The sequence below is a fragment of the Abramis brama genome (genome assembly GCF_963993115.1).
Source record: "Abramis brama genome assembly, chromosome: 21".
NCBI classification, from domain to species: Eukaryota; Metazoa; Chordata; class Actinopteri; order Cypriniformes; family Leuciscidae; genus Abramis; species Abramis brama.
In genome coordinates this window covers 14,611,425-14,638,129 of record NC_139983.1, presented here as the reverse complement: position 1 = coordinate 14,638,129, position 26,705 = coordinate 14,611,425, and the positions used below count along the sequence as shown (strand labels likewise).

Below are 26,705 nucleotides of genomic sequence, written 5' to 3'. Positions count from 1 at the left end.
CATGCATTATTCTTACAACCTGCTTTGGAAAGTTTTCCAAAAAAAAATGTATTTATTTATTTGTCATTTCAGGCTGGATCATTGATATAGATCCTGTGTTAACATAAGTATTGTGCTTAATTTCAGTATCGTAATCAGGTTTACGGCAAATAATTCAATGACTGAACAATTTTATTTTGTCAATAAAAAACTGTATAAGCATTATTTTTTGCCATCTTTTATGAAGTGCAACAGGACACATGACCTTACTGCAATCACATGCCAATTTGATGTTAACCGTGTTCACAAAAATGCTGGAAAAGTGCTTTGCTTTTCTGCTTATTATGCCCTTTGACATCAACCCTGAATATATTTTTGAAAAACTTGTACAATCTACAAAGCCACATTTTGAAGAATGTTAAAATTAAATAAGACTGTTGTATTTTTCATTGATAATGGTTTACTGCACTTTATTGACATTTTAGCTTATGACAATTTTCTGCTTTTTTTCTTTAAAAAAATAAATGTTTTAAAATTCAGAGTATGATGTGTTTCATTTCCTTTGCCATTAAATAATTAAAATATTATACTTTTGTTAGGTTATGACATATTCATAAGTATAATATGAAAAGCAGTAATTATAGTATTCCTTTGTATTAACGCAGTGAATTGCTGTATAGACAAAACTGTAATGCTGTAAAATACATCATATTAAAGCAGGATACTGTGTTTTGTAATAACAGAACTATATGGTAAATGTTGATTACAGTAGTAATACTGTAAAAATACATTAAGTGGCTGCCAGTATTTTACTTTAAATTTACAGTATTACTACTGTAATCAACATTTACAACGAAAAGTGTTTTATTAACCTAGTTTTCCTATACTTAATTCATATTACAAGATCATTTTTTTTCTTGTCATATTGCTAGTAAAAATGTTACTAGTACAGTAATAATTGGAAAGCATGCAAGTGTCTGATGAAAGTATAAGTGTCTATTTGTTGCTATTCATTCAAAACATTTTTTTTTACTTTAAAGTATAATCGTGAATACCTAATTAATAAGTATTTGACAGTAAAACTGGAATACACACTAGTTGTTAACGTCTGACTGAACCACAGATCCCCGAATCTAATGGCAAAAATTTTGGGATTGTGAATAGTAGCAAATTACTGGTGGCATTATTGGACTAATTTGATTAGTAGTAAAATATTAGTCACTATTGGAGTTCTTGGTTATAATACTAGTAAAAACAAGCAGCAAAAAAAAAAGAAAGAAAGAAAGAAAGAAATAGGCCTATGTTTTAGTTTTAAAGTATAATTGTTCAAATGGCTTGCCATATGCGTCGAGGCTCCGATAGTTTCGTGCAATCGCAGGGGACGTGTATTTGGTTTGTCAATTGAACATCGTGAATATCTCTAGAGTTCAGAAGGCTTACTAAAGTAGGTCTAGCTCATGCAAAAAAAATTATGTAGGCTACATATAAACATTTATTTTCAAATATATTGCCTAACTCACGAATGCAACCACATGATGGACGTACCAGCGACTGAAGTGAATTGAAACAAGGTACGAAACTCATCTTTTCGATGAGACCCAGTGAGATGCATCACATGTGATGAGCTGAACTACCAGATCCACCCACAATCTCATCTATCAGGATTTCAGCTGGCACTAAATCCTTTCTCAGAGGATGGAATGAGCATCTCTCATCATCATTGCGCTTATGCAGCACATTTGGTGTACATGCAGCCCAAGAATAATGGAAGACGACGAAGTTTCTTACAGTTGCATGTACACTAACGTAAAATGTAAGATGTGGAGACTTTATTACCAGTCCTCTCCAGCAGTATCACATAATGGCATGTAGAGGCGCGTGCTGTTGTGGTCCTGCTAATGAAGATAATGCCAGGTTCATAATGTTGCTGCTCCTCATCATCCTCTACCTCCTGTGCGGAGCCGCGGTGTTTTCAGCCCTGGAGCATCCCAAGGAGAAACAGGCGAAGGAAAGGTGGGCTCAGAGGTTTGAGCTTTTCAGCCAAAAGTACAATCTCAACAAAAGTGATCTGGAGAAGTTCTTGAGACATTATGAAGAGGCGAACATTGCAGGAATACGGGTGGACACCCTCAGACCACGCTGGGATTTTACTGGAGCCTTTTATTTTGTCGGTACTGTCGTTTCCACCATCGGTAAGAAAGATTAAAACATGAACATATATCATGACTATTCAGTATAAGTATTCGTAAACATGTTATTTTAGATATATTGTATTAATATAGCCTAAATTCACAATATGGTTTATATTAACAATTTATTTACAACATTTATAAATAGTAATAGATGATGATAGTGTGTGTATATATTGTCACCATTTTTAATCCGTTGAATATTTCTTATAGTCTTTTTATAAATTTAAAAATGTAAAAATGAATATATATGGTGACCTTATCTCCAATGTACAGTAAGTCAGTGAATCCACAAACACAATAAAAAAAAAGATAAATATGTAATTTATTATTAATGAATAAGTCAACCACAGAAAATGTGGTTACAGTTTACATTAGTGTTATGTTGTTGTGTTTTATTTATATGTATCTATTTGTGGAGATCCTTGTAATTACAATTTGATATATTTTGATATATATATATATATATATATATATATATATATATATATATATATATATATACAGTATATATATATATATAGTATATATAATTCATTAAATTTAGTTTAAATACATTTGAAACATGCATGAACACTAATGTAAAGTGTTGCAAACTGTTCCCTTGAGCAGCAGGAGAGATGTTAGACTATTGATGCAGGTCACTGTCTGCATGTGGCTATTAGTGTAAAGTTATTGCTTATAGACTAGAGGCCAGTTGATATTATAACAGATTTTGAAGTGAATATGTTGGGCTTATCCTGAAATTTTGCAGCTTTTGAAAACCTTGCTTCTTGTACAGTTTTAGATCTGACACCACAAGAACTGAGATTTATAAAGGATCGTTATATGAAGTCAGTCGAAAATATTTCCTCCCTCGTTTTCTATACATTTTACTATTCCAAGTTGGCAAATATTGATATAAATATCAAATATCTTCCCTAACTTAATAAAATGCTGTTTATCTGCATTGAACACTACAGGTAATACAATAATAGATGTGTTTACACAATTTCCCAGTTTCCCTTGCCTGTATTTATTCCTCACTAATTCCAGGAAAATTTCCCAAAGGGGAACCCACAACCTCACAATTTCCAAACGATGAAGACCTTTGTAGCTTATGCTATTCGCCACATTGTGTTCATCTAACTGTTGCTGTTTAGTTTGGTTTCATTTCCTTTCTCATAAAGCACCTATGAAATTAATGTGATAAAGTCTTCAGACCTGAGCTGAGGATGTGAATGTGCTTGTCTTCACAATGTCCTCCTTAATGGTGGCTTTTATGTGAGGGGAGAAAACATTTATGAGAATAATAATGCAATCCACTTGTTATATGCATTTCAATCAGCGTGACATGGGAAAGGTGGGAGATGTTTCAAGATCTGTCACCAATAGCAACACTTTCTTCTCCCGCTTTGAGGACAAAGAAAATAGTTTGTGGTGATTCAGCTCAATAAACAGCCTGTGGCAGATATGGTTTATTCAGTTATATACAGTGTGGGTATAATTTTGCATTTCTTCCTCTTATATTTCCCACAGGGTTTGGAATGACCACTCCTGCCACAGTCGGTGGCAAAATCTTCCTGATCTTTTATGGCCTCATTGGCTGTGCAGCCACCATTTTGTTTTTCAATCTGTTCTTGGAAAGAATAATAACCGTGTTGGCTTTTGTGCTCAAGTCCTGCTATGAAGTCCAACGGCGACGCAAAGGAGTTTTACCTCACGACAGCAGACGAGACTCGAGCAATGCGAGGCTAGACCTTGCAGGATGGAAGCCCTCAGTGTATTGTGTCATGTTGATTCTTTGCATGGCGGCAATGATCATTTCATGTTGTGCTTCGGCCATGTACTCCTCAATCGAGGGATGGGGGTATTTGGATTCGCTGTACTTCTGCTTTGTGGCATTCAGCACCATTGGTTTCGGGGATATGGTCAGCAGCCAGCGAGCCAGATACGAGAACCAGACCATCTACCGAATTGCCAATTTTTTCTTTATTTTAATGGGCGTTTGCTGCATTTACTCGCTATTCAACGTCATTTCCATTGTTATCAAACAGGTGCTCAACTGGCTCCTGAAAAAGCTTAAGATACATTGCCGTCACTGCCCCGGGAGGCCTCTCCGGCCCCGTAGGAACGCGGTCATGCCGGGCCATCTCCGAACACGTGTTCGCAACATATCCATAGACACGGATGCAGTGAATGATAGCGAGACGGATGGACGCAGGATGTCTGGAGAGATGATCTCAATGAGAGACTTCCTGGCGGCTAATAAGGTCAACTTGGCGATCATGCAGAAACAACTGTCTGAGACGGCCAACGGCCATCCGCGGCCGTGCGGCTCAACAAACAGGCACAACGGATTCTCTGGTGGGGTCGGAGCCCTGGGCATAATGAATAATAGGCTGGCAGAAACCAGTGCGGACAGATAAATATTACTTTTACAAACAAACTATCACAATGACTTTATGAAAAAGCTAGATTGCACTGCCCATAGTTTAGCTATATTGTTACTTTTATAATACAGATGTGGACTTGTACACAGTCTCTAACATGTGTTGAATGCTGTAGCTGAAATATCCATTGCTGCTCTAAAGGTAAAGAAGATTAGGAACTGAAGCTCAGGTCTGATTGAGGTGCTGGGAGAGGCTTTGCTGCGCCATATTTTGACTCAAACTTTTTTGGTTACACTTTACTTTAAGGTGTCCGTGTTACAGTGTCATTATACATTTAAGTACCGAGTAATATTAACTGAGTACATGCTCTTTTTGCATGGTTTAAGAATAGAGGTTGGTTTAGGGTTAGTTGTATGTAATTATTCATAATTTATAGTTATTACAACAAATGTAACGTGTAACAATGACACTAAAATAAAGTGTTAACACTTTTGTTATAATCAGTTTTTTTTTTGTTTTTTTTTGGCCAAACTAGCACTTTGTATGCCAAAATAAAAATGCACAGATGCCATGCGGGTAGATCTACAGTGGGGTCTACAAAGTCTAATCTATAAAGTCTGAGACCACTAGTGTGAATATATATTTTGCATTCTTTTTCATAAATAAATATGTTAAATTATGAGCATAAGAGCGTTTTGTTAACATCTGACACTAATTTGATTAGTGACCAAGAAATAGTCCTGAATCTTAAGTATTAAATATTTACATATAGGCCTACCGTTCAAAAGTTTGGGGTCAATAACTTTTTTATTATTATTATTTTGGAGAGAAATTAATTCTTTATTCAGCAAGGATGCATTAGATTGATCAAAACTGAAAGTAAAGACATTTATGTTATAACAATATTTCTATTTCAAATAAATGCTGTTCTTTTGAACTTAATTTCCATCAAAGAATAAGATTTCACAGTTTCCACAAAAATATTAAGCAACTGTTTTCATCATTGATAATAATAATAAGAATAATAATAATAAATGTTTCTTGAGCACCAAATGAACATATTAGAATGATTTCTGAAGGATCATGTGACATTGAAGACTTTCAGAATATTACTGTTTTTATTGTATTTTGTATCATATAAATGTAGTAGCTTTGAAAAGTTGCTGCCTTAAATTTTTAAGTACAGTTGCTTAACTTATTTTGGAGTAATGTAAAAACATATGTTGTCGTAACTTACTGATCATATAATTGTTTTACAGTGTATAAAATATATTTTCAGTGTGGTCTCAGACTTTTGGACCTCTCTTTCTGTCGCTTCTGAATAGAGCATTTCTTTTTAGGGTAAGTGAACCAAGTGATAAGGTGATGCAAATTACATTCATCCACCAGTAGCTTACTGTCCTCTTCACTGTGCAGGCATGCAGATATGGGCACGAGGAATAAGATGCGACAGTTATGAGAGTCAGACAGCTCGCATGCCATCTGCTTCATGACGTTGTAGCCTACTGCAAATACTTCAGAGTGTCTAACAGCTGTATAAAATTCATGAGTCGGCAGCCTATTGATTGCTTGAATTGCTTATCAGGTATTTCAGATGAACTGAAATGTATCAGAAGTGCACTGAATGAAACGAACAATGTCGTTTTGAACTGTTCATGAATAGGCCTATGTGTGCAATGCAATGCCAAAATGGGTATGATGCAGGACATCAGATCATTTTCTCCAGCACTTTGCATCTTGAACTTTGAAACCTGCTCACTTTATTTTGAGATGAATGACTATGTAAAGGTGTAATGCATGAGCAATTATAATAAAATATGCTTTGCCAGTTTTGCTGGGAAATCTTGTAAATGTGTGTGATGTGAATTTTTTATTTAGGCCTACTTAATTTTATTTACCCTTTGTAATTCTTTGGTAATAATTCCGGTTGTTCAATCGCAACATTCAGCGGTCACCTTATCTAATATTTCGTCTGTGGCAGCAACACATTAATGCCTCAGTTCCTCATCGCATAACTGAAACTGGCGCTACTTTCATGTCTCTCGTATTACTTCGCGGATTCGCTTTCTCTCTCAAATCCCATCTTTTATCTCAGTTATTGACTGTACCTCAGAGGATTTAAATATTAATAATATTACTGAAATATTGCTGTGGCGTTTATTTTGTAGACCGGTTGTTTTGTACATTGCAGGGACTATTTTACTTAGAGGAAGGATTAAGATAACGTAAAAGAAAAAAATCTAATTTCAAAACAGACTGATTTTTCATGTCCACATATTTATTTATTTTGTGATTGACAATGCTAACACTGTCTGTTGGATGTATGAGCAAGAAAGTGAGATGAATAGGCTTATGTTGTGCAAATCGATAAGTCATAATGAAGACTGGAGTTTCTTTCACCCACTGTCTGACTGAGCTGCAGGCCTACGGGAAGACCCGTTTATTTAGGTTGGTAGGACATTAGATTAAATCAGGCAGTGATGACATGATCACAACTGTGTGAAACTGAGCAAGAAGCAGAATTCCACAAAACCATAAAACAAGGCACTTTGTCATTGTGGCACCAGCAAGTCTGAGATTAGGCTACTCCTCCATGGACGATTGCATCGAAAGCTACAAGCCAAAACATTGTCAACTTTAGGCATTTAACCCAAGACAAATAGTTCCAAAGACAGCACACCCCGACTATGACAAGGAAAAGCATGAGATGAGTTAAGACAAAGGGGCCAGTTTTGCCCATTTTTAACTTTTTTCTGAGTTATTAATAATAATAAAAATAGAATACATATTTTCTCATATCATTTGTCTTATCTTATTATTTTACAGGGTAGAATGAGTAAGTTATGGCTAAATTATTTTTTAATAAGACAGAGAGCTAAAACAGACTCTGAATGGCACAGACTGCTTTTACATATCAAACTGCATCAGATCATTCCAAAATGATGCTAAGAGGTCTTGAATCAAATATAGGCTAATTCAGTTGCATAATTCTATATCATGTCTAACCCACACGTTTGACTAGCATGTTTTAATTCTGCCATTTGCCATTTTGAGTAACTATTGAATATTTTATAGGAAGTATGTGATGATTGGTATGTGTGTGAAGGCTAATTCCTTTCCCAAATGTTGATATCAATCGAGTAAAACATATCATATTCCCTTTATAGAAATCATGACTAAATTATAGTCTGCAATTGATCGCTGGGCGATTCATTTGATTAGTGATTCAATTCTGTCAAAAATTCCCTATAAATAGAATGATTACTTCCCTTTGAGCTAAATTGATCTGCTTTCCTTACAGAGGCCTGTCATGTCTGTGTGTGTCTGTCTGTCTGTCTGTCTGTCTGTGTCTGTGTGTGTGTGTGTATGTGTGTGTGTGTGTGTGTGTGTGTGTGTGTGTGTGTGTGTGTGTGTGTGTGTGTGTGTGTGTGTGTGTGTGTGTGTGTGATGACATTCCCTCTATTACATCTGTCACCAGCAGACCTGTGGCCACCATCACCAGCTTTCAGAGGTGATGTGAAAGCCAGCAAGCCATTTAAAAGATTTCCAAACAGTAAAGAAAATAGATGTTTTCTCTAGCATAATCTCTTACTTGTTCAGTCTGTGCTGTCAAAATTAGTGAGTGGATCAGTGCAAAGTCAATGATCCAAAACAGTCATATTATTGCAACCTAGCACATTTCTTACCCTGTTTGCACAATTACAAGTATAATCGACTCTAGAAGACTCTAGAAGTTATTTGTGTTACTATGTCTGTTATTTGATTTTAAAACACAGGCACATACATAAAGTCCAAGCTCCAAATAAGATTTATTCAATGAATAGGCCTACCATTCATTAAACACAAACTCAATGACCATAGCCATAATTTTTTTCTCTATTTTTTTTTAAATTAAAAACAGTGTGACAACTTGCCCCAACAAAAATCTGCCCTGACTGATTTTTTTTTAAAATAAAATAAAATACCTTTGTTTAACTTTTAAAATCTACTGTCATTATGTTATTGACTCTTGGCTGAATGTATTTATTGTAGTCACTTGTTTACCCGAATGTACAAAACAAGATGATATTGTACATTTAGTTTGCATTATGCCGACAGAATTCACCAAATTTACTGAACTCAGTATTTGAATCCAATATGAAAACACTTATTTGGACTTTATACTGGCTTTATATATTTCTTGTGACAACTAGCCCCGGTGTCCTCTATATACAGTATAGCCTATGGAGTATATCACTAACAGAAAGTTACCATAGTTTATCATAGTTTCCACCATAACGTTTGTCGTGGAAATTCTTTCTAGACTTTCAACTTCTCCTTTTTGCCCAGCTTATATACAGAAAACTTATCACACTTATTCTAACACCCCTTTATACGCACACACTTACACACATGTCACACACATGTCATTAAAAACAATTGAGTATTTTCCAATGCAACACCTTTGCTCTTAGTACAAGCGAGCTTATCTGTATTTAAAAAGAACAAACTGTCCTTTCTGCAAATGTCATTTTGACCTCGTTCTTCAGCAGTAAGGAAGAAGATGATATGCAACTTGCAGTTCTTTAACACCATGTATGGTTTTAAGATGGCTAGAGTAAATATTTCCACACCATGTATGGTTTTATGCTGGCTGGAATAAAAAATTATATTACACGTTATACAGTTGTTGTTATTATTTTTTTATTATAACTGTAAAAATGAAATTGAGATTTTAAAAGATTTATACAGTGCTCGAGAAACATCTCATGTCATCGTATTATTATTTTCCAGTGCTACCAATAACTGTGGTAGCTTTGGTATTTTAGTGGATACTGTTTCTATAAACATATTACTCATGGCGATTGCGGTCAATGCCCACTAGAGGGCGCCCGGATGTTAAAAAAAAAAAACCCAGAAGATCCTTTTTGCAGGTGATAAGAAATTTGATTTCAATCAAACATAAATTTTTATCTTTTAGTTGTTGTTTTTTTCGACAGTTTTCCCTCAAAATGTAAAAAATATCTGATGGAATTTACGTGAGTGTTTTTATTTATTTATTTTTTATTACTACGTGGAACAATTAATTTAGACTCCAGAGGATGCATATTTTTGAAAATATGCATACATCTGCACGATTACCTAATTTACTAAAATAGTTTTTCAGAAAAAGGAATTTAAAATTATAAGCAGTAAATCCCACATTCTGTCGTCATGGCTTCAGCGAATAAAAAGTCAGAAATAACATTTTTGTTCCTGCATGCAGCAGTTGGTGAAAAATGATCGAGGATGAAACTGTACCATATTCCACTGGAGTTGTAGTCCGGCGCTCGGCGAACTCCCATTGAGTGTCACTTTCCCGCCCGCGGAGATGAACTACAACTCCCATGAAACCACCGCAGCGCTTCTGTTAATATCAATATGGCTTCTGTCAGTCAGACAAAGGCGAATCAGTTTTTGCCTTGAAATGAAATCAAATTAGGGAAAGGTAGCGGGAGAGTCGGACATCGTCCTATTTGGCTGGTTCATGTCTGGCGACGGGGATTACAAGGGACGGAAACACTGTCAGTTGAGTTGAATAAATGCTGTGGTGCACGGAGGCCCCGCACGCGCACAATCAGGTAAGTCTGAGATGCCAAATTATAAGAAAGGCGTCATTTGTTAAATCTGTCTGGAGACATGAAACATGCATTGATGTGCAAATGACCCCCGGGGGTGAACGAGCTCGGTTCGACTGCTGGTCCGCATCGCATCCGAAGTCACATCTGCTCTCATTCTGTGGTGGGATAGGGGTTTAGAAAAGAAATGCTTGCAACTGTGCAACAACTGACACTGTGTTGACATTGGTGTGTTGTGTTGATACTTACCTCATTTCATAAATTATTATGACTATTATTATATATTTATGTACTGTATATATCTATATTAGTATTATTATTATTATTGTTGTTGTTGTTATTATTATGTTTTGTGTTTTAACAAGGTGTTGCCAGCATCCTATATCATCTGGGTATAGGGTGTATATTGGGTTAAGGATACGAATGGTTAAATTTTGGTTCGATAGTTCTTGCAGTGGTTTTTAATTAAGGAAAGTGGCATTCTTAAGACCACACAAATTCAAAGTTGTCCATGTTTTCTTATAGATACTGTATGTTTTATACTCTTACAGTGTATGCAATATACAATTAATCCAAAACACTTGTAATTGTTATTTTTGTCTCGAAATTAAATTGCTTAATTTATTTGCAAACATTAATCCAGAGTGGATTTCCCACTTACTTTTTTATTGTAAAGGCTTCACAATACATTACATCAAGTTAGATAATTTTTTTATTTACCAAGCCAACAAACTACAAAAACTGCTGATCAAGCTAAAATATGGAATATGGTTTTAGTATTTGAAACTTCAGCATCCATTGAACAATAACCAAAGTCAGTGTGGATGTTCTCTAGTCTTACCGTGGTCCATTCAACCTGTTCTTATATCTTACTTCAGGACAGTTTGCATTTTCTCTGGCTGAGCATCTTTCTGGACATATTTCTTTTTTAGTGCAGCAAGCTTGTGAGACACCCCTTTTTTATGCCATATCACTTCATGAGTGCCCAGTTTGTCCTCACAATGAAAATAATGTGGGGTAAAGTTTATAAAATAAAGAATGTGTTTGAGCACGACTGAATTTATTTGAGGTTAATATGAGGTTTAATTTACATAGTAGGCTTATTAGGAGCAGGGAATAGGGGTTATTGGATTATAATTACAGACAGTGATTTAAATCTTTTTTTTATTTTCTTTTTTTATTTATTAATAACTTAATTTAAATACATATATATCATACGCAGCTGAAACTGGAAAACCTTGAATGGCATCTCAAACAGCTTTGATGCAGTTCAAGTTTTGTGTGAATTAGCCTAAATATTCATCTTGTTTATCATATTCAATATGTTTATAAATATAATTTTAATTATAGAACCACAGTGGGCATCAGGTACTTCAGTCTCTGGATGGGCTGTATTTTCATTGATCAGTGGGCTTGGACATCTAATAATTACCAGCTGCCTATAGAGGTAAACTGGTATTTGAAAGATAAACACAAGTTACATATGAAACAAATGGGCTGTAAAAAGTGTTTCAAATTGTGGAGACGTAAAGCGAGATTTGGGATATTTTGGATGCCGTTCTGATGAAGAGAACCAGGGCATATGGACAAAATCAACTTTGATCTTGAGCTGCTGCAAAACAGATGAGTTTCCTCCTCCGCACTATAGTTTCATAACTATAATCGGTAACACTTTATTTTACAGTTTCGTTGTTACACATCTTACATGTAGTTAGTTACTGTAGTAATAACTACATGCAACTAACCCTAATCCTATAGTAAGTACATGTAGTTAATTAAAATAACTCGTACTTAAATGCATAATTACACTGTAACACAGACACCTTAAAATAAAGTGTAACCCTATAATCTACAGATACTTTTATGCTTCCATGCATAAATCAGATTAGAACATGAATATGCAAATAAAGGAAACAATGAACTCCCGAGAGCATTAAAACATTAAAATTGCATGCATACCAGTAGCCTTGCATTTAAAGCTTGATATAGCAAGATTGCATATTTCTTGATTGTTATTGTTAAGTAGTGATGCATTTTTCATGATTAAATATTTATTTGTCTTACTAGTCCTACACAACTGCATGTGGGCAGGCCAGTTAACTGAGTTGGTTTGTCATCAAGTGACAGTTTAATCTCAGTAGAAGTGGTTGTGCGTGCCTGTGGTTGGACACGTCAACATACTGGCGATTCTGAATTCCTCTATCATTGTGGTTTATCGCCTAGCTTGGCAGAGATTACTAAAAACTAGATTTGATGTGCAATGTGAAACCTTTACATTTGGGATTTTTTATTCTCATATAAGACATATTTTGTCATCCTGAAAATATATATGTGGTGCACTGCACACACATTAAGGGGACAATACGAGACTGTTTTATGACTTTGTTTGACGTTGTTTGGCTTCTACCGCTAAAGGCTTGTTTGTTACAGGGTTAATAAAAATTAGCCTGATCTGATACCGAATGAATCCTCAACAACTCCTGGATGGATTTATTGTTGTTTTTGCTGATTTGCTGTATCTGATGCCTCTGGATAATTAAACCTTTTGAAGCTTTTTAAAGGGTGCTTGGGTGAGCAGAAATCGTTTTTTATTCATTTTATGCAGCGCAGACACCAGGAGACAGTCGTACTCACTCATCAGCAGAATTTATTCTTGAAGAATGTGTCGCAGGGAAGTTGAAATCTTCATTTTGTTAAAAGGAGCCTCACCGCTTTCTCGTTTACTTGATTGCATTACACTGTGCCATATGGAATGCATATTGCATTGGCACGAGTTTTGCATTTGCAGCGTCATAAGTTGTAGCTTCCTTTCAAAACTCAGGCATTGACCAAATGAATTGAAATACAATGTGTTATAACAATTCAGCAAAGCATGTGTGTGTGTGGGCAACAGTCAGCCTGGCATTGAGAGGACTATTCTCAGACAAATGCCTTTATGGAGATTCATCCTCAGCTTTTTTACTGAAAGTAGGTTGGCCGCCTCAGATGGAATTTTTCTTGGCAGTTTTCCCTAAAGTTAACCTCCTTCCCCCTCCTCACGTGTTCCAGCTTTCTGCTGTTTAAAGTCTATTAAAAATTCTGTGGTAATGCATGCAGTGTCTTTGCCTTGACCTCAGACAGGCTCCGCACTTCTGTTGCAATGATTGGTCGATAAAGGTGTGGTGACTGACATTTTCTTGGAAAAATAGCGCTTTAGTTAGAGCTCGTGCGCATGTGGCCCCTGCTACACCTCCTCCGCTGCATTTCTTAGACTAAAGCATTGTTTTTTTAAGTCTAGGCTATGTTATTATGACTTTTATTCACTATGCAGCCATGTGTCGTGTTTTATCAGCATGGGTTTAAGGATTTCCTCCGACATCAATTCTCTAATGCCGCAGCTCTCTCTTTCTCTTGGCAGAATGTCCCATTATACAGATGAGCCTCGTTTTACCATTGAGCAGATCGACTTGCTGCAGCGGCTACGTCGAAGCGGCATGACAAAGCAAGAGATCTTGCACGCCCTGGACACCCTCGACCGGCTGGACCGCGAACACGTGGAGAAGTTCGGCCACCGGCACGCCCATGGCGGAAGCGGGACGGCCGTAGTCAACCACGGCAACAGCAGCAACGCCACCACCTCTTCCAACTCCTGCACTACCTCCACTAACAACCTCGCAGCCTCTTCTTCAACGACCTCTACGGCCACGCAGACCGGTTACCGTGGCAATGGCCTCTCACCATCTCCTAGCAACAGCTATGACACCTCCCCGCCCCCGACGGTCCCCACCCCCATGCCGGTAGTAGCACCCATGGTCCAAAACGGACGGGACGGCCTTGCCGCTATGCCTAACGGGAAGCTCTCCCCGCCCCGCTTCACTGTTAGCAACACCTCCTCGAGGGCCTTCGCGTTCGAGCATCCGGATGAGGAAGTGGATATCGATGACAGAGTCGAGGAGCTCATGAGGTCAGTGGGATACTCTCCGAATGGGTAATAAACTCATGAGGTGGAATGTGAAGTCAAGATTGGGAAACGAGTGCTGGTTCTTATTAGGGGCTTTCGCACCGGGTAGTTCTAGGAACTAGCCACCAGGGTGGTTCCCTGAGAATTAATGGTACCCTTAGGAACATTTTCCTGGTTGCATTCGCACCGCCAGTAGGAACTCTGAAGTGACGTAAGCCGCGCTTTTTATGACGTGACTTTTATTTTGATGGCGTGATGGACCTTTATTTTGACGGCGTTGAGAACGGCAGAGCCTAAGCACACAGTGCTCTCCGTGTTCATTAGTTTACGATCTGTCTAACAGTCCTGTCTAATACGTTATTAGATAGAACTGTTATACACAGAAAGTGGACAGTATATGAAAAGGTATTAGCGTATGCCGTGTGGTTGATGTCCAGAGTTGCTAGCTGAGCAGATATACATAATCACGTTTTGCTTGGTCCCCTCAAAGTTGCGTTGGATTTTCTCCTTAGTGTAAAGGTTAAGAGGTCCATCTGTCACTGTTTTCCATGTTCGTAGAGTTAGTTTCTGGCTATATATAATATATTCTGGCTAGAAAATAATTCTGGCTAGTAAATATATTGGCTATAATCTGTGTGTTTACACAGCTTTTTTAAAAATGGCGGATGCTGTTGATTTTAATGTGCGTTTGGCCAATGAGCGAACACTAACGTCACTGGTAGTTCCTATAGTGCTGGTTTAGACCCTACTCTGAAGTAGGAGCTAAATTAGTTCCTCCAAAAGGAGTTCCTAGAACTAAAATCGTTCCTAGTTCCTGCGGTGCGAACACGCCAAAATCCGGGTTCTTCCGCCAATAGTTCTAGGAACTATGAAAAGGTTCCTCTGGTGCGAAAGCCCCTATTCAGAACCTGTTCTCATTTGAAAATGTTTAACTTACAATAGAAAAACTGAATGGTGCAACATAATACACAGTAAAAAAAGAAAGAAAGCAGTGTAGTCCAAATTATGAACAGTTGACTAATGAATGGTTATTTTACATGAATCATAAGTGAACTTAGGCTAAAATGACTAATACTGAATCTGACTCACTCATTAACTTTGCTCATATCTGAACTGAAACTGTACTTTATTTGTGGTTTATGAGACTTACATTAGTTTTATTAGTTCATATGACAACATTTAAAGTCGGCATGAAACAGAAGCTGCGATAAATCTTTTCTTATGTATTGTGACGTATATATGAGTGAAGCGGCTTCTTGAACAAGAAAAAATGTAGGGCAGGACTTTATTATGTCTATCGGGAATCGGATTGGATCGTTAGATCATTGTGATCTGCTATTGCTGTGATCTAATGTGATTGACAGGTTGTCCCTGCGCTGCATGACTGTCCTCGGCCCAATAAACAGAGAAGAGATGTCCCTTCAATTGGGAGAAGCTATTATGAATAAAGATTACGATAGTTAATACTGAAATATTCCATAAAAATGTGGAAGTTCATGGTGACTTTAAAGATACGCATTAGGGACATTTTTGTAATACATGGTTGTTTAAAAATGTTACCAAAAATAGTATTGCGGTTTTTCATTTGATGTCATTTTTTAGTCTCAGTGTGTGTGTCTCTTTCTGTCTCTCTCTCTCTCTCTCTCTCTCTCTCTCTCTCTCTCTCTGTTGTAGAATGGACAGTGCTATAATTAAAGAAGAGATTAAAGCATTCTTGGGGAATCGGCGAATATCACAGGCAGTAGTTGCCCAAGTTACAGGTTAGTGTGCTTTGCCTTTTTGTTTTCCAAATTGAAAAGCTAATATATTGTGATTATTATTCTGTGACTAACATTGTCCTTGTTACTTTGTGTAATGAAAAAGAGAGCTGTTAAAGCACACCATGATATTTTGTTATGAAAGAAATGTCAGCTGTATCGTATGACTGCCTTTTATTAAAAGGGGATAGTTCACCCAAAAATGAAAATTCTGTCATCATTTACTCAACCTTCTGTTGTTCCAAACCTGTATGAGTTTCTTTCTTTTGTTGAACTAAAAAATAAGATATTTTGACGAATGCTGGTAACCTGACAGTTGACGGCACCCATTGACTTCTGTAGAAGAAGAAAAAAATACTACAGAAGTCAATAGCTACCGTCAACTGTCTGGTCACCAGCATTCCAACTCCAATTTTCCTTTTTTCTGAGTGAACTATCCCTTTAAGGTTGTAGGATTTGTCAAGTCTGGCCTTAGAGAGACATTTGCAAGTCAGATTTTGCCCTTATATGCTGTGTGTCTTTCTCTGCAGGTATCAGTCAGAGCCGGATCTCTCATTGGCTGCTCCAGCAGGGCTCAGACCTCAGCGAGCAGAAGAAAAGAGCCTTCTACCGCTGGTACCAACTAGAGAAAACTACACCTGGTAATATGTCCAATGTCTTTCTAACATTTCATTCATTCATTTGACATTTTATCTTGCAATTCTGACTTTTTTTCTAATAATTGCGACTTTGCATCTCACAATTCTGACTTTTTTTCTCACTATTTTGAGTTTATATCTTACATTTTGAGTTTACATCTCAGAATTCAGCAAGAATTTTTCTTGCAATTACGAGTATTTATCTCGCAATTCAGACTTTTCCTCGTAATTCAGACTTTTTGTCACATTTCAGACTTTTTGTCGCAATTGCGAGTTTATATCTTCTTTTCAATTCGTATCAATTCTTCTTTTCTCAGAATCGTGAGATATAAATTTTGCAATTGAGAGTTATAAAGTCCAGTTCGGAGAAAAAAAAGTACTTTATTTGGCACGTGATATAAACTCGCAATTCTGACTTCATAACACGCAAAAAAGAAAAAAAGGCAAAATTGCGACATGTAAACTCGTAAAAATGTCTGTTTCCATCATCTAATGGTCACCTAAAAATAATCAAATAAAAACACTAATTTAATTAAAACTGTTAAAATGAATCTTTTGCAATTAAAATGAATGTCCATTTTCCATACTGTGCATTATAATCTTGTGATGCCTAAATTAATTGAAGCATTTTTAGAATTCTTTTAATTATTGAGTTTGCTAGTTTTATTTAATTTATTCTTTTTTAAAAAAATATGTAATATCAGCTATGTATTGTTTAACAGCCATAACATGAATAATTACTGTGATCTTGTGAGTTTCATCCAGGCTGATCTGAGGGAAGATATTAGATGTTCAGTGAATAGATTAGAAGATCATGACCCAAACCCAGAACACCAGTTTCTCATTATCAGTTGCTTTCAGACACAGTGAACAGGCTTTAGTCTACCGGAGAGTCTGTCCTCAGAAGCACACAGACTGTTTCCCTTATGACACTTCATCTGAGATGACGTCATGTTTGTGCCCCAGGTGCAACACTAGCGATGCGGCCCACTCCGATGGCCCTGGAGGACATTGTGGAGTGGCGTCAAACACCCCCTCCCATTAGCAGCACCCAGGGCAGCTTCCGTCTGCGGCGCGGAAGCCGCTTCACCTGGAGGAAAGAGTGTCTGGCGGTCATGGAGAGGTGAGAGGATATGGTAAATTGTGTGAATGGTCAGGACGGGTTACTGTGGGTCGTCCCATGAAAGTACATTTCTGTAGGTTTTATTTGGTGGCACTTATGAGGTTACAATAAGGTTCCATTTATTAGTTAACATAAACTAACAATGAAAAATATTTCCAAAGCATCTGTTAATGTTCATTTCAACATTTACTGATACATTAAAAAATGTAAGTTCTATTGATTAATATTATTCAGTGGACTTGAGCTAACATGAACTTACAATAAACAGTTGTCTTTTTCATTAAATAATGTTAACAAAGATTAATAAATACTGTAACAAATGCATTTGCTCATTGTTAATTTCATTTTAAGTTAAGGCATTAACTAACATGAACTAATGGAACCTTATTGTAGTGTTACCATTTATTTTTATTTTTTTTAGCATTTAACAGTCCAGTTTGACATTACCAGCTTTTTCCTAAAGATCATGAAAATTCTAATTAGAAAATGTATGCTAATTAATAAACTAATTAATTGAAAGCTAATTTCTGAAAATATTCCCTTGTCATAATTAATTGTTCAATAGACAGTTGTTTACTATGAAATAATCACAGGTGGTAACAGGATTAAACAACAAACAATTTGTACAGCAGTCAAATTTAATTAATTTATAAATACACTATTGTATATATATTGTTAATTTGTTTGTTTATAGTTAACTAATGTTAATTTATACAATTTGAAATGTTAAAATATTTAGAAATTTACATTAATTTTAAAGTAGTTCATTGCTAGTTCCATGATACCCAATGCATTAACTAAGGTTATACCATGGTCTGGGTGAATACTCGATTCTGATTGGCTGCAGGGTGTCCGTTAAAAAGTGATAATGGACACTTAGGAAAGGCGTCCTGTCAATTTGCCTGATGACAGTTCTAAATGATTGCGCTGGCTCAAACTCACTGATCAACTGCTGCGGTCGGGTCGCTGTGGCGACGTTGCTTGGCAACGCCTGTATACGGGAGATATTAAATAGTGCGCTCGACTTAATATATAAAAACCCTCACGATTTTTACTCTAAAACACATTAAAGTATTATTAATTGATTAAATATTTCTTTCTTTCGTAAGTAACCATGGTATAAGCGGGTTAATGCCCTTCGAGGTGTCCATTATCAGGTTTTAATGGACTTCGGTGGAGGCAACCGGTTCACGCCTCGCCGTCGTCCATTAAAACCTGATAATGGACACCTCGTCGGGCATTAACCCTTACATAACAAACTTTGAAACTCATGGTAGTGTTAATTTATCTTTTAATTTTACATTTGATTTAATTTTATCTTTTAAACATTGTTTTATTTCAATTAGTTAATATTTTACTAATAATTAACTGTTTAAATGAAGCATAGCATGTTGTACGTATAGAATATGTTTTTGCTGTGATATCATTACTAGTATCAAGAATTGTGAAATTTCACTGGAATTGGTATTGACTACTGAAATGTTGGTATTGTGTCAAACGTAAAACGTAGTCAACCTAAATCTAAAAGTAGGTTATCTAATCTAGTTTAAATAAAGACATAATGAAAGCTTATATTTAAAGCTATATAATGTGTGAATTGCATGATAATTTCATCTTATCTGTCTTATATTTTTGCTCAAGTTATTTCAACGACAACCAGTACCCCGATGAAGCCAAACGAGAGGAAATTGCCAACGCCTGCAATGCAGTTATTCAAAAACCAGGTAGGATGTTTAAACACAGCCCCTATAAAGAAGATGAATGCATGTGTAAATGCTTGTTATCGTGGCCCCAGACATTATTGATGAGCTCTGCTGTGATTTGATTAAGGGAAGAAGCTTTCAGATCTTGAGAGGGTCACGTCTCTGAAAGTTTACAACTGGTTTGCCAACAGACGGAAGGAAATTAAGAGAAGAGCCAACATAGGTAATGTTGAAGCCCTCTGGGGACAGACAAAGCTCGAATTACACGCAACAATGCATTTTGAATGTGGACAATGTAATTATTTCCATTGCATTGTTATCACCGTGCTGCAGCAGTCTCATTCAAAATGTGCAGTCATCAGAAATATTGAATTTACAGAAAAAAATGCCTTTCAGAAAACGCCGTTCCATCATGTTGGGTACATCATAATGGGCGCAGATATGTTATGGCAAGGTCTGTTTTTTTCTAAGAAGCAGCAATCCTGGAGAGTCATGGGATTGATGTCCAAAGCCCGGGAGGACATTCCAACAGCGATGAGATCGATGGAAATGACTACGGTGAGCAAGTAGCTGCTGACCAAGTTTTGGGAATGGTAAGGGATTTTTTCAAAATATATATATATATAGATATATATATATAAATCAACCATCCCAACGTGATTTAGCTAGAATGATATTTAGCTATATTAAAAAAAAAAAAAGGCCTTTTTTATTGTCATGTTATTGCTAAAAAACTATTATTTGAAATGCTTCAAATTAATTTAGGCATCACAACTTTATAATGTACAGTATAAAAAAGATTATCATTTTGAGATTTGCTAAAGATTACATTTAACAGTTTTATTAAATTATTAGTGTTTAATCTCTAATAACCGATGTTACAGATATGCTGCCGATATACTGTGGTTTGTATGAACAATTTCATGCTCCTTTGTCTTTTAATGACACAAAGTCATTCAAACAGGTTTGCGGGGGAAAATCAGAGGGCTTCAGACCAATCTCTGGTTCTCTACTCCCTTATAGGACGACAACACCGGCCCAATAGAACACCAGGACCCCATAGCTTTGGCAGTGGAGATGGCCGCTGTCAATCACAGCATCCTGGCTCTGGCGAGGCAGGGAGGAGCTGCCAGTGACATCAAGACAGAGGTGCTGGATGATGAGTGAGAATCTTCCCTTCGACGTGGAGCGCGGGAGGGAAGCCGAAGGAGAAATGTGGGGTTACGAAAATAAAGCCAAACAGTTGGTGCGTGAACTGTGATTGAGGAATATGGCCGGGTCGTGGATGACCAAAGTGAATACCGAGGTTAACCCAACATTCCCTCCTTCCACCTCCCTCCTACATGTGTCTTTTCATTAATACCGCTTTCCTACGCGCAGCAGGTCGGGGAGGCGCTGCGTTTAAACTGTTGATGGAACTTCATGTGACATATCACCCTGCCATATCCCATACTTGGATAGTGAATTTCGTCTCTCAGTTTTCCTTCTTTCAGGAAGTCTTCTTTGCAGGATATAAGAGGTCAGTATCATACTAAATGTTCACTGCCTCAGCCTCTCCAGGGAAAGTGTGTTGGGAAGCATATTCTCTCTCACTTCTTAACTTATTTCTTTATCTACGTGCAGTCCAGCATTGCTGAAGTTGTACACTTGTCACCAGGGTCCAAAATTAACACTCGCCTACCACCAAATGCGTGCCAGCGGCTTTGCCAAGTAAATAGAACAAACTTACTGGGCAGTTGTTTAGAAATGTTGGGAGATGATTAAAACTACATGTGTACGTCCTGGCAAAATGAGTCGGAATGCGCACGGGCTAGTTACGAGAAATATGTCAATTTTGGTCGAATTTGTGGTTTTCACAAAAATTTGTTCATTAAGCCTTTGTCTAGCGATCCCTATGCTCCAAATAGCAATTAAACATCTAATATCTTTATCTGTATGTTTTCTGAGAGGTGTACCTTCCTAAATCTTTCCTTTGTTTTAATAATCCATAAAAAATTGCCATTTTTCTCTGCTCACTTCTCGACTACTGGCGCTTCCCCTCAACACAAGTTTGGTATCGTTGTAAAGCGCAGTCGTAAAAAAAGCCAACTTTGTGAATATTAATAGCGAATTCTCTATGGCATGAGTGAACCAATGAAATGTGATTTTCAAACTCATGCTGATGTAAACGCTTTAGACAGTGTGTGATCACGATATACACAGAATTACAGTATTTCAAAATATCTGGCAAAGTATTCACGCAAACATTATCTTTTATGTCTTAAATGAACATTTGGTTAACTGTTGGGGAAAATCATCTGATCTGCAACATTATATTAGATTCGTGCAGTACAGTACGTCTTAATATATAGGCTGTCTGTCTCATTATTGTTAATCAAACAATTGCGGTATCATGGGGAAAAAAGTTGAATATATATTTTTCCTATAGAAAAAAAGCCAAATTTGGTGGTATTACCAGGGATTTTAAGGTATGGTTGCATCATACATCATTTTGAAGGTTTTTTAATAAAGAATGTGAAATAACAACTAATTTTTTTGCTCATTGTTACTCATTTTGCCAGCACGGGTGACATATTTTCAAAAATCGACTAGTTTATTGACCAGTCCTGTTTAATTAGGCTGAATTTCAACAGTTTTTTTGAGGCTGTTTTACATAAAATGTGAAATAAAAAAATTAAAAATCAGCTCTAGATGAAGCGCAATACAATTGTATAGAACACAAGGGATCTTAAGATGTGGTTTTTTAAGTGTTTTAAAAGTTTTGACATTTAAATAACATTATTTTAAAAGTTTTTTTAACTCCATACGTCATCTTAATAATGGCTAAAATGCTACAAAAAAACCAGTGTGATGCACAGTGCATCAGCCAAAGACGTCTTTCTGAATATGTATATTGCTGTAGTGATGGTGTTTAAACAAGATGAATTTAAATACGCAACTTCTCTGGAAAAGGTTTCATCATGCACAATGTCTTACAGCCAAAGTGTAGCATGCTAATTGAAGCATCACCACTACAATATTTAAACTACAAGAAAAGAAATGATAAAAACGTACTCCACCTCACTAATTAAAAAATCAGTTGTTGGACGATTAGTGGTAACTCATAACTAAACATATTAAATTTTTTAAGTGCGACATTCTGCCCTCGCTAATGCAAGCATTTTCAGTCAACGGTATATGTTGCTATATGTTGAAATTATTTCGCTGTTTTTCTGCATATTAGTAACAAACAGCGCCGACATCCCCCAGACAAACTAGAAGAAGTTTGAAAACGCACAAATAGCAACATATACCGTTGACTGAAAATGCTTGCATTAGCGAGGGCAGAATGTCGCACTTAAAAAATGTAATACGTTTAGTCATGAGTACAACAAAATAGTTTTATGACCAGAATTAAAAAAAAGAATTTTTTCATGAAATTGGCAAAACGTTAATTCTGGACCCTGGTTGTCACATTAGAAATTGCATAGGACTGTATAGTTGCATACCATAACCGGCCTGCTGGCTTCAGCAATTATGTATTGCACTTTTAATTACTGGCGGCAACTTATTTATGTTCCTGCCGCTACACAACTGTGCATCTCTGCAGGGAGGCATCGAGGGCCGCCTGGAAACTGAAGCCTTCTCGTGAAGATTGTGCCATTATATTTCAGCATTAGCAGACTAGAAAATCAGTCGGGCTCTTCTGCAGGCCTCTAAAAGCAATCAGACAACAGCCGTTTAATTGAACGTATATAACCTCAAAGTGTTCTACTCGGCCAATAACTGTGCAAAACGTTCCAGCAGCACACGGCTGGAAAATGTTGTAGCATTGGGAATTTCTTTGTCTCAGCGAATGGGAAAACACTTGACAATCAGGATGACAACGTTCCAATACAAAAACCTGTTGGTGTTTGCCCTCGTGTCCAAATATGGGGTTTCTCTGGAAAGTGATGATAACTCCCCTCCATGGGGATTAATAACAGTTAGTTCTGAAATTAAAGTGGATTTAACCACTCTAATAAAAATCCCATGTAATTGCTTGTTTGTTTTAATAATCATAAAATGTCACTTTAAGGGGGGAGGGTTATGGTGCTTTGGGTTCTTTACCTCAACATACTTTTTTTTTCTCCCTTTTATCTGGTACTGTTTCAAAGAAAGATAAGAGGGATGGACTACTTCAGGTTATTTTCATTTGTGCTTCAGAATCATGGTGCTTGTTTTAAAAAAGGAAAGGAGATACTAACCACGTGCTCTCTCTCCCACCTTTTACTGTCTTTCCTCTTTGCCTTTTAGGAAGCTGCTTTCTGTGTGTAATGCATATCATTGCAGGCACAAATAAGCTTTTTTTAGACTTATCAAAATAGCTATCAGATGACAAACCTGTGAAAAGTATCAGCTGCTTCAAAAGTTCTCTCAGAATGTCTGAAATACCATTTCAACTCATAAACACGCCTTTGTTTCTATTGAGCGTAAGGACTACAGATTTATGTCGATGAGATCGCCACTAGCTAACTCGTAATTAAAACGTCAGTCGCAGCCAAGCGTGAATTTTAAACAGAAATTGGGCTTCAGCCTTGATGCAAGTATTTCTAAGCACTTAAATTACAGAATATGTAAAATCTGTCGACACGTCATTTCTGTGAAAATTAACTGTGGGTGACGCTGTTTAATTTAACGCTGAAGTTCCTGGATACATTTATTCCATAAATCTACATAAGCTTGTCATAAATGTACCAAGTCTATTTGCTTAAATATGTATCAAAAGAATATTGTGTGTTAGGAGAGACTATTAATTGGAAATTAAATTTCTCACTTACGATAATTCTGCCAAGCAGGAAAAAATGCATCAAATGAGACGTTGTTTTTCTAGTTATGCCTTGTAAATTGGCTGAAAGGTTGTTATGTTTTCCTTTATAGGGGTGACCAGGACTAGTTGACACACTTTTTACTCCAGTGACTATTTGTCAGCGTGAGATTATTGTTGAAAGGTAATTTCTGCATAGACACAAACCTTGCAGACTAGCGCTTGCTGTAACACTATATGGGGTAAGTTGTCACAATGGCAACCTGCTGTGTATTAACACTACCACAGCATATTTTTGATTATATTATAAGTATTATATTATTATGTTCATTGGTTTTTCAGAAAAAAAAGCAAAAATGTCAAATTATTGTTTTGGCTAACAGAAAATTCCAACCTATAAAACTTGTGAGAACTTGCCCCAATCTAAATTTTGAAGGTACACTATGTAATTTTTGGCCTTTTATCGGTTAAAAGACAAACCTGCATATTTTTTTGCAGAAGAACATTGTTTTGGTTGTACTTCGACTGTGTAACTGTGCAGGCATTCACTACTAGGCTTAAGAGATATAGCCAGTTTAGACGGAAAGGATCTCAAGCTGACTAGCTGAAGACATTACTGTGGCTATACCCATTAATAGACACGGGTACTTTAAAATAAATTCCAACGCAGCACTACAACCACCATAATGAAATAACCCTTCACAATAGACAATGCTTTACAATGAACTCTGTTAGAGAGCTACATATGGCAGGTTATCTGTTAAATAAAATACCTTGCTCCCCTATTGAGTAATAAAACGCCATCTCCGTGTCGCTTTTACAATATTTCAAATACTCGCCATCTCCGAAAAGCCAAGCCGATGTTGATTCTTGTTTTATTACGAGCTCCCTCAGCAGACTCTCCTCTGTTCAGCGTTTTTTAAAACGAATGATTTGAGAATCAGCGTGCTCTGTGTCAACCTTTTTCACTCGTTGTGACAACAAACCTATGCCACTCCCACACCATATACACGGCAAGCAGATTTAAGGTATGTCCGACTTGATGCGCCACTGTGCAGACCGATCGGTGTATGACATCAAAGTACCGCGAGAGCGATAAGAGAGCAGACGTTCGCTCAAGTCGAACACACCTCTTTTCCATATTTACGGATATTACGAGACACGCACTGGCAAGTGGCGTAGCCTATATGTGCATTTTCCTGCCGTTAATCAATATTGTTTGTAATTTTAAACCTGTCAGATCTAAAATATAAACAAAAAAATGACAAAAAAAAGGCTTACCATAGTGAATCAGGGTAAGACAAAAACACGTTTGGAAGAAGGATTGAGGTTTTGACTCATTTCAATTTTGAACAAAAAAAAGTTACATAGTGTACCTTTAAATCGACTTTCATTATATAACTGACTCTTGTCTGTATGTACAGTATGCAAATGTGGTTTTATTGTTTAGCGACTGTTTGAAAAAAATGTGATGGAATGGTTGGATGGTTTGAATCCAGCAAGGAACATCACTGTAGCAATTGTGCAGTTTTGACTGAAAATGTTATAGTTACTGAAATACAGTCGTTGTGATAAGTTCACTGTGTGACAACTCGCCCTGGTCTCAAGTTCTTTAACTTTCTTCAGTTGACTGAACCTCCATTAAAATAATAGATGCTATTATAGCGAGACAATGAACAGTATTGCAAACTGCCAAATCATACATTCAGCTAAAAAAGTTTTAGAATTGTCCCTGAAATGTGTTTTAAGTCGTTGCCAACCCAAATTTTAGTGTGAATTATCATGAGCTTACACAGCAGTCATGTAGTCTTGTATATTTTATTATAGGACACAGTCAGCCCAATCTTTCTAACACAGAGTCCCTCATTAAACACTTTCTTAGAAACAGTATTGAGGCACAATGTGATGGACTTGTGCCCGGTGACTTACCCAGAAGTCTTTATTAAGCTAGTGTTGGAATGTGTTTGGAACAGAAGTCTGTCGTGAAAGAACGAGGGAACACTTTGACTGTGTTTTTAATCTGTCCATGTTCAATATGTGAATATATTAAAAATATATAAATATATTCTATGAGTATAAAAAATTAAAATATATCACTGTTGTATTAACTTGAAATAGTCTGATCATGTATCTCTTATTACAGAATTTAGTGCCTTTTTTGGACAGTAGACTGTTCTGTAATTAATATGTAGTATAAAATGCATATGCTTTGTTACTTTTTTAAGTTTTGTTTTGACACTTATTTTTGGTTTGTTTTCAAAATTTGTTTTTAAGTTGTTTTTATTTTAGAACTGTACCTTCTAGAGAATAAAGACTTAATGAGCTGAAAGACACTGGCTTTTTGTACTTTATATTTAAATTGTGCAAAATATTAGGCTAATTATATTCATCATAAGTCTGAAGTTGTAACTGGATTGTTTGAAGACATGAAGTAATGTGAAGCAATGTGAGGCGTTTATATCAGAATGTGTACACAAGCTTGCATTTCGAATCGATTCAATTTGATTCAATATTGATCAGTTTGGGGGCCTACATAGCAAATATCCTTTAAAGAAAAAATCATTAATAATATAATATTTAGGGGTTAAAATCAATTGATTTGTAGGCTACTAAACAGAAGG

At 36.5% G+C, this 26,705-nt stretch overlaps 2 protein-coding genes across 15 annotated transcripts; both read left to right on the top strand.

Moving 5' to 3' along the window:
- Positions 1-1,669: 1,669 nt before the first annotated feature.
- kcnk13a (potassium channel, subfamily K, member 13a) lies at positions 1,670-6,370 on the top strand. The gene is made up of 2 exons (XM_084096851.1): positions 1,670-2,171; positions 3,687-6,370. The coding sequence occupies exons 1-2, from the start codon at positions 1,841-1,843 to the stop codon at positions 4,574-4,576; spliced, it is 1,221 nt and encodes a 406-aa protein (XP_083952977.1). The 5' UTR covers positions 1,670-1,840; the 3' UTR covers positions 4,577-6,370.
- A 3,552-nt stretch (positions 6,371-9,922) lies between these two features.
- On the top strand, positions 9,923-26,417 carry hmbox1a (homeobox containing 1a). Of its 14 annotated transcripts, none has more exons than XM_084097168.1 (9): positions 9,923-10,140; positions 13,535-14,080; positions 15,752-15,837; positions 16,365-16,475; positions 17,439-17,595; positions 19,237-19,319; positions 19,426-19,521; positions 19,776-19,891; positions 20,322-26,417. In XM_084097168.1, the coding sequence occupies exons 2-9, from the start codon at positions 13,536-13,538 to the stop codon at positions 20,463-20,465; spliced, it is 1,338 nt and encodes a 445-aa protein (XP_083953294.1). In that variant the 5' UTR covers positions 9,923-10,140; position 13,535; the 3' UTR covers positions 20,466-26,417. The 14 variants fall into 14 exon arrangements, with proteins under 14 accessions (XP_083953294.1, XP_083953290.1, XP_083953288.1 ...); XM_084097164.1 differs by having other exon boundaries at positions 9,941-10,140; positions 19,776-19,856; XM_084097162.1 differs by having other exon boundaries at positions 9,941-10,140; positions 20,263-26,417.
- The last annotated feature ends 288 nt before the right edge of the window (positions 26,418-26,705 follow it).

Coding starts and splice junctions, on each gene's coding strand:
- kcnk13a (XM_084096851.1), top strand. CDS start 1,841: ATGGCATGTAGAGGCGCGTGCTGTTGTGGTCCTGCTAATGAAGATAAT. Junction 2,172..3,686: donor TACTGTCGTTTCCACCATCG/GTAAGAAAGATT, acceptor TATTTCCCACAG/GGTTTGGAATGACCACTCCT.
- hmbox1a (XM_084097161.1), top strand. CDS start 13,536: ATGTCCCATTATACAGATGAGCCTCGTTTTACCATTGAGCAGATCGAC. Junction 17,596..19,236: donor TGTCTGGCGGTCATGGAGAG/GTGAGAGGATAT, acceptor TTTTTGCTCAAG/TTATTTCAACGACAACCAGT. Junction 19,522..19,769: donor TAAGAGAAGAGCCAACATAG/GTAATGTTGAAG, acceptor TTTTTTTCTAAG/AAGCAGCAATCCTGGAGAGT.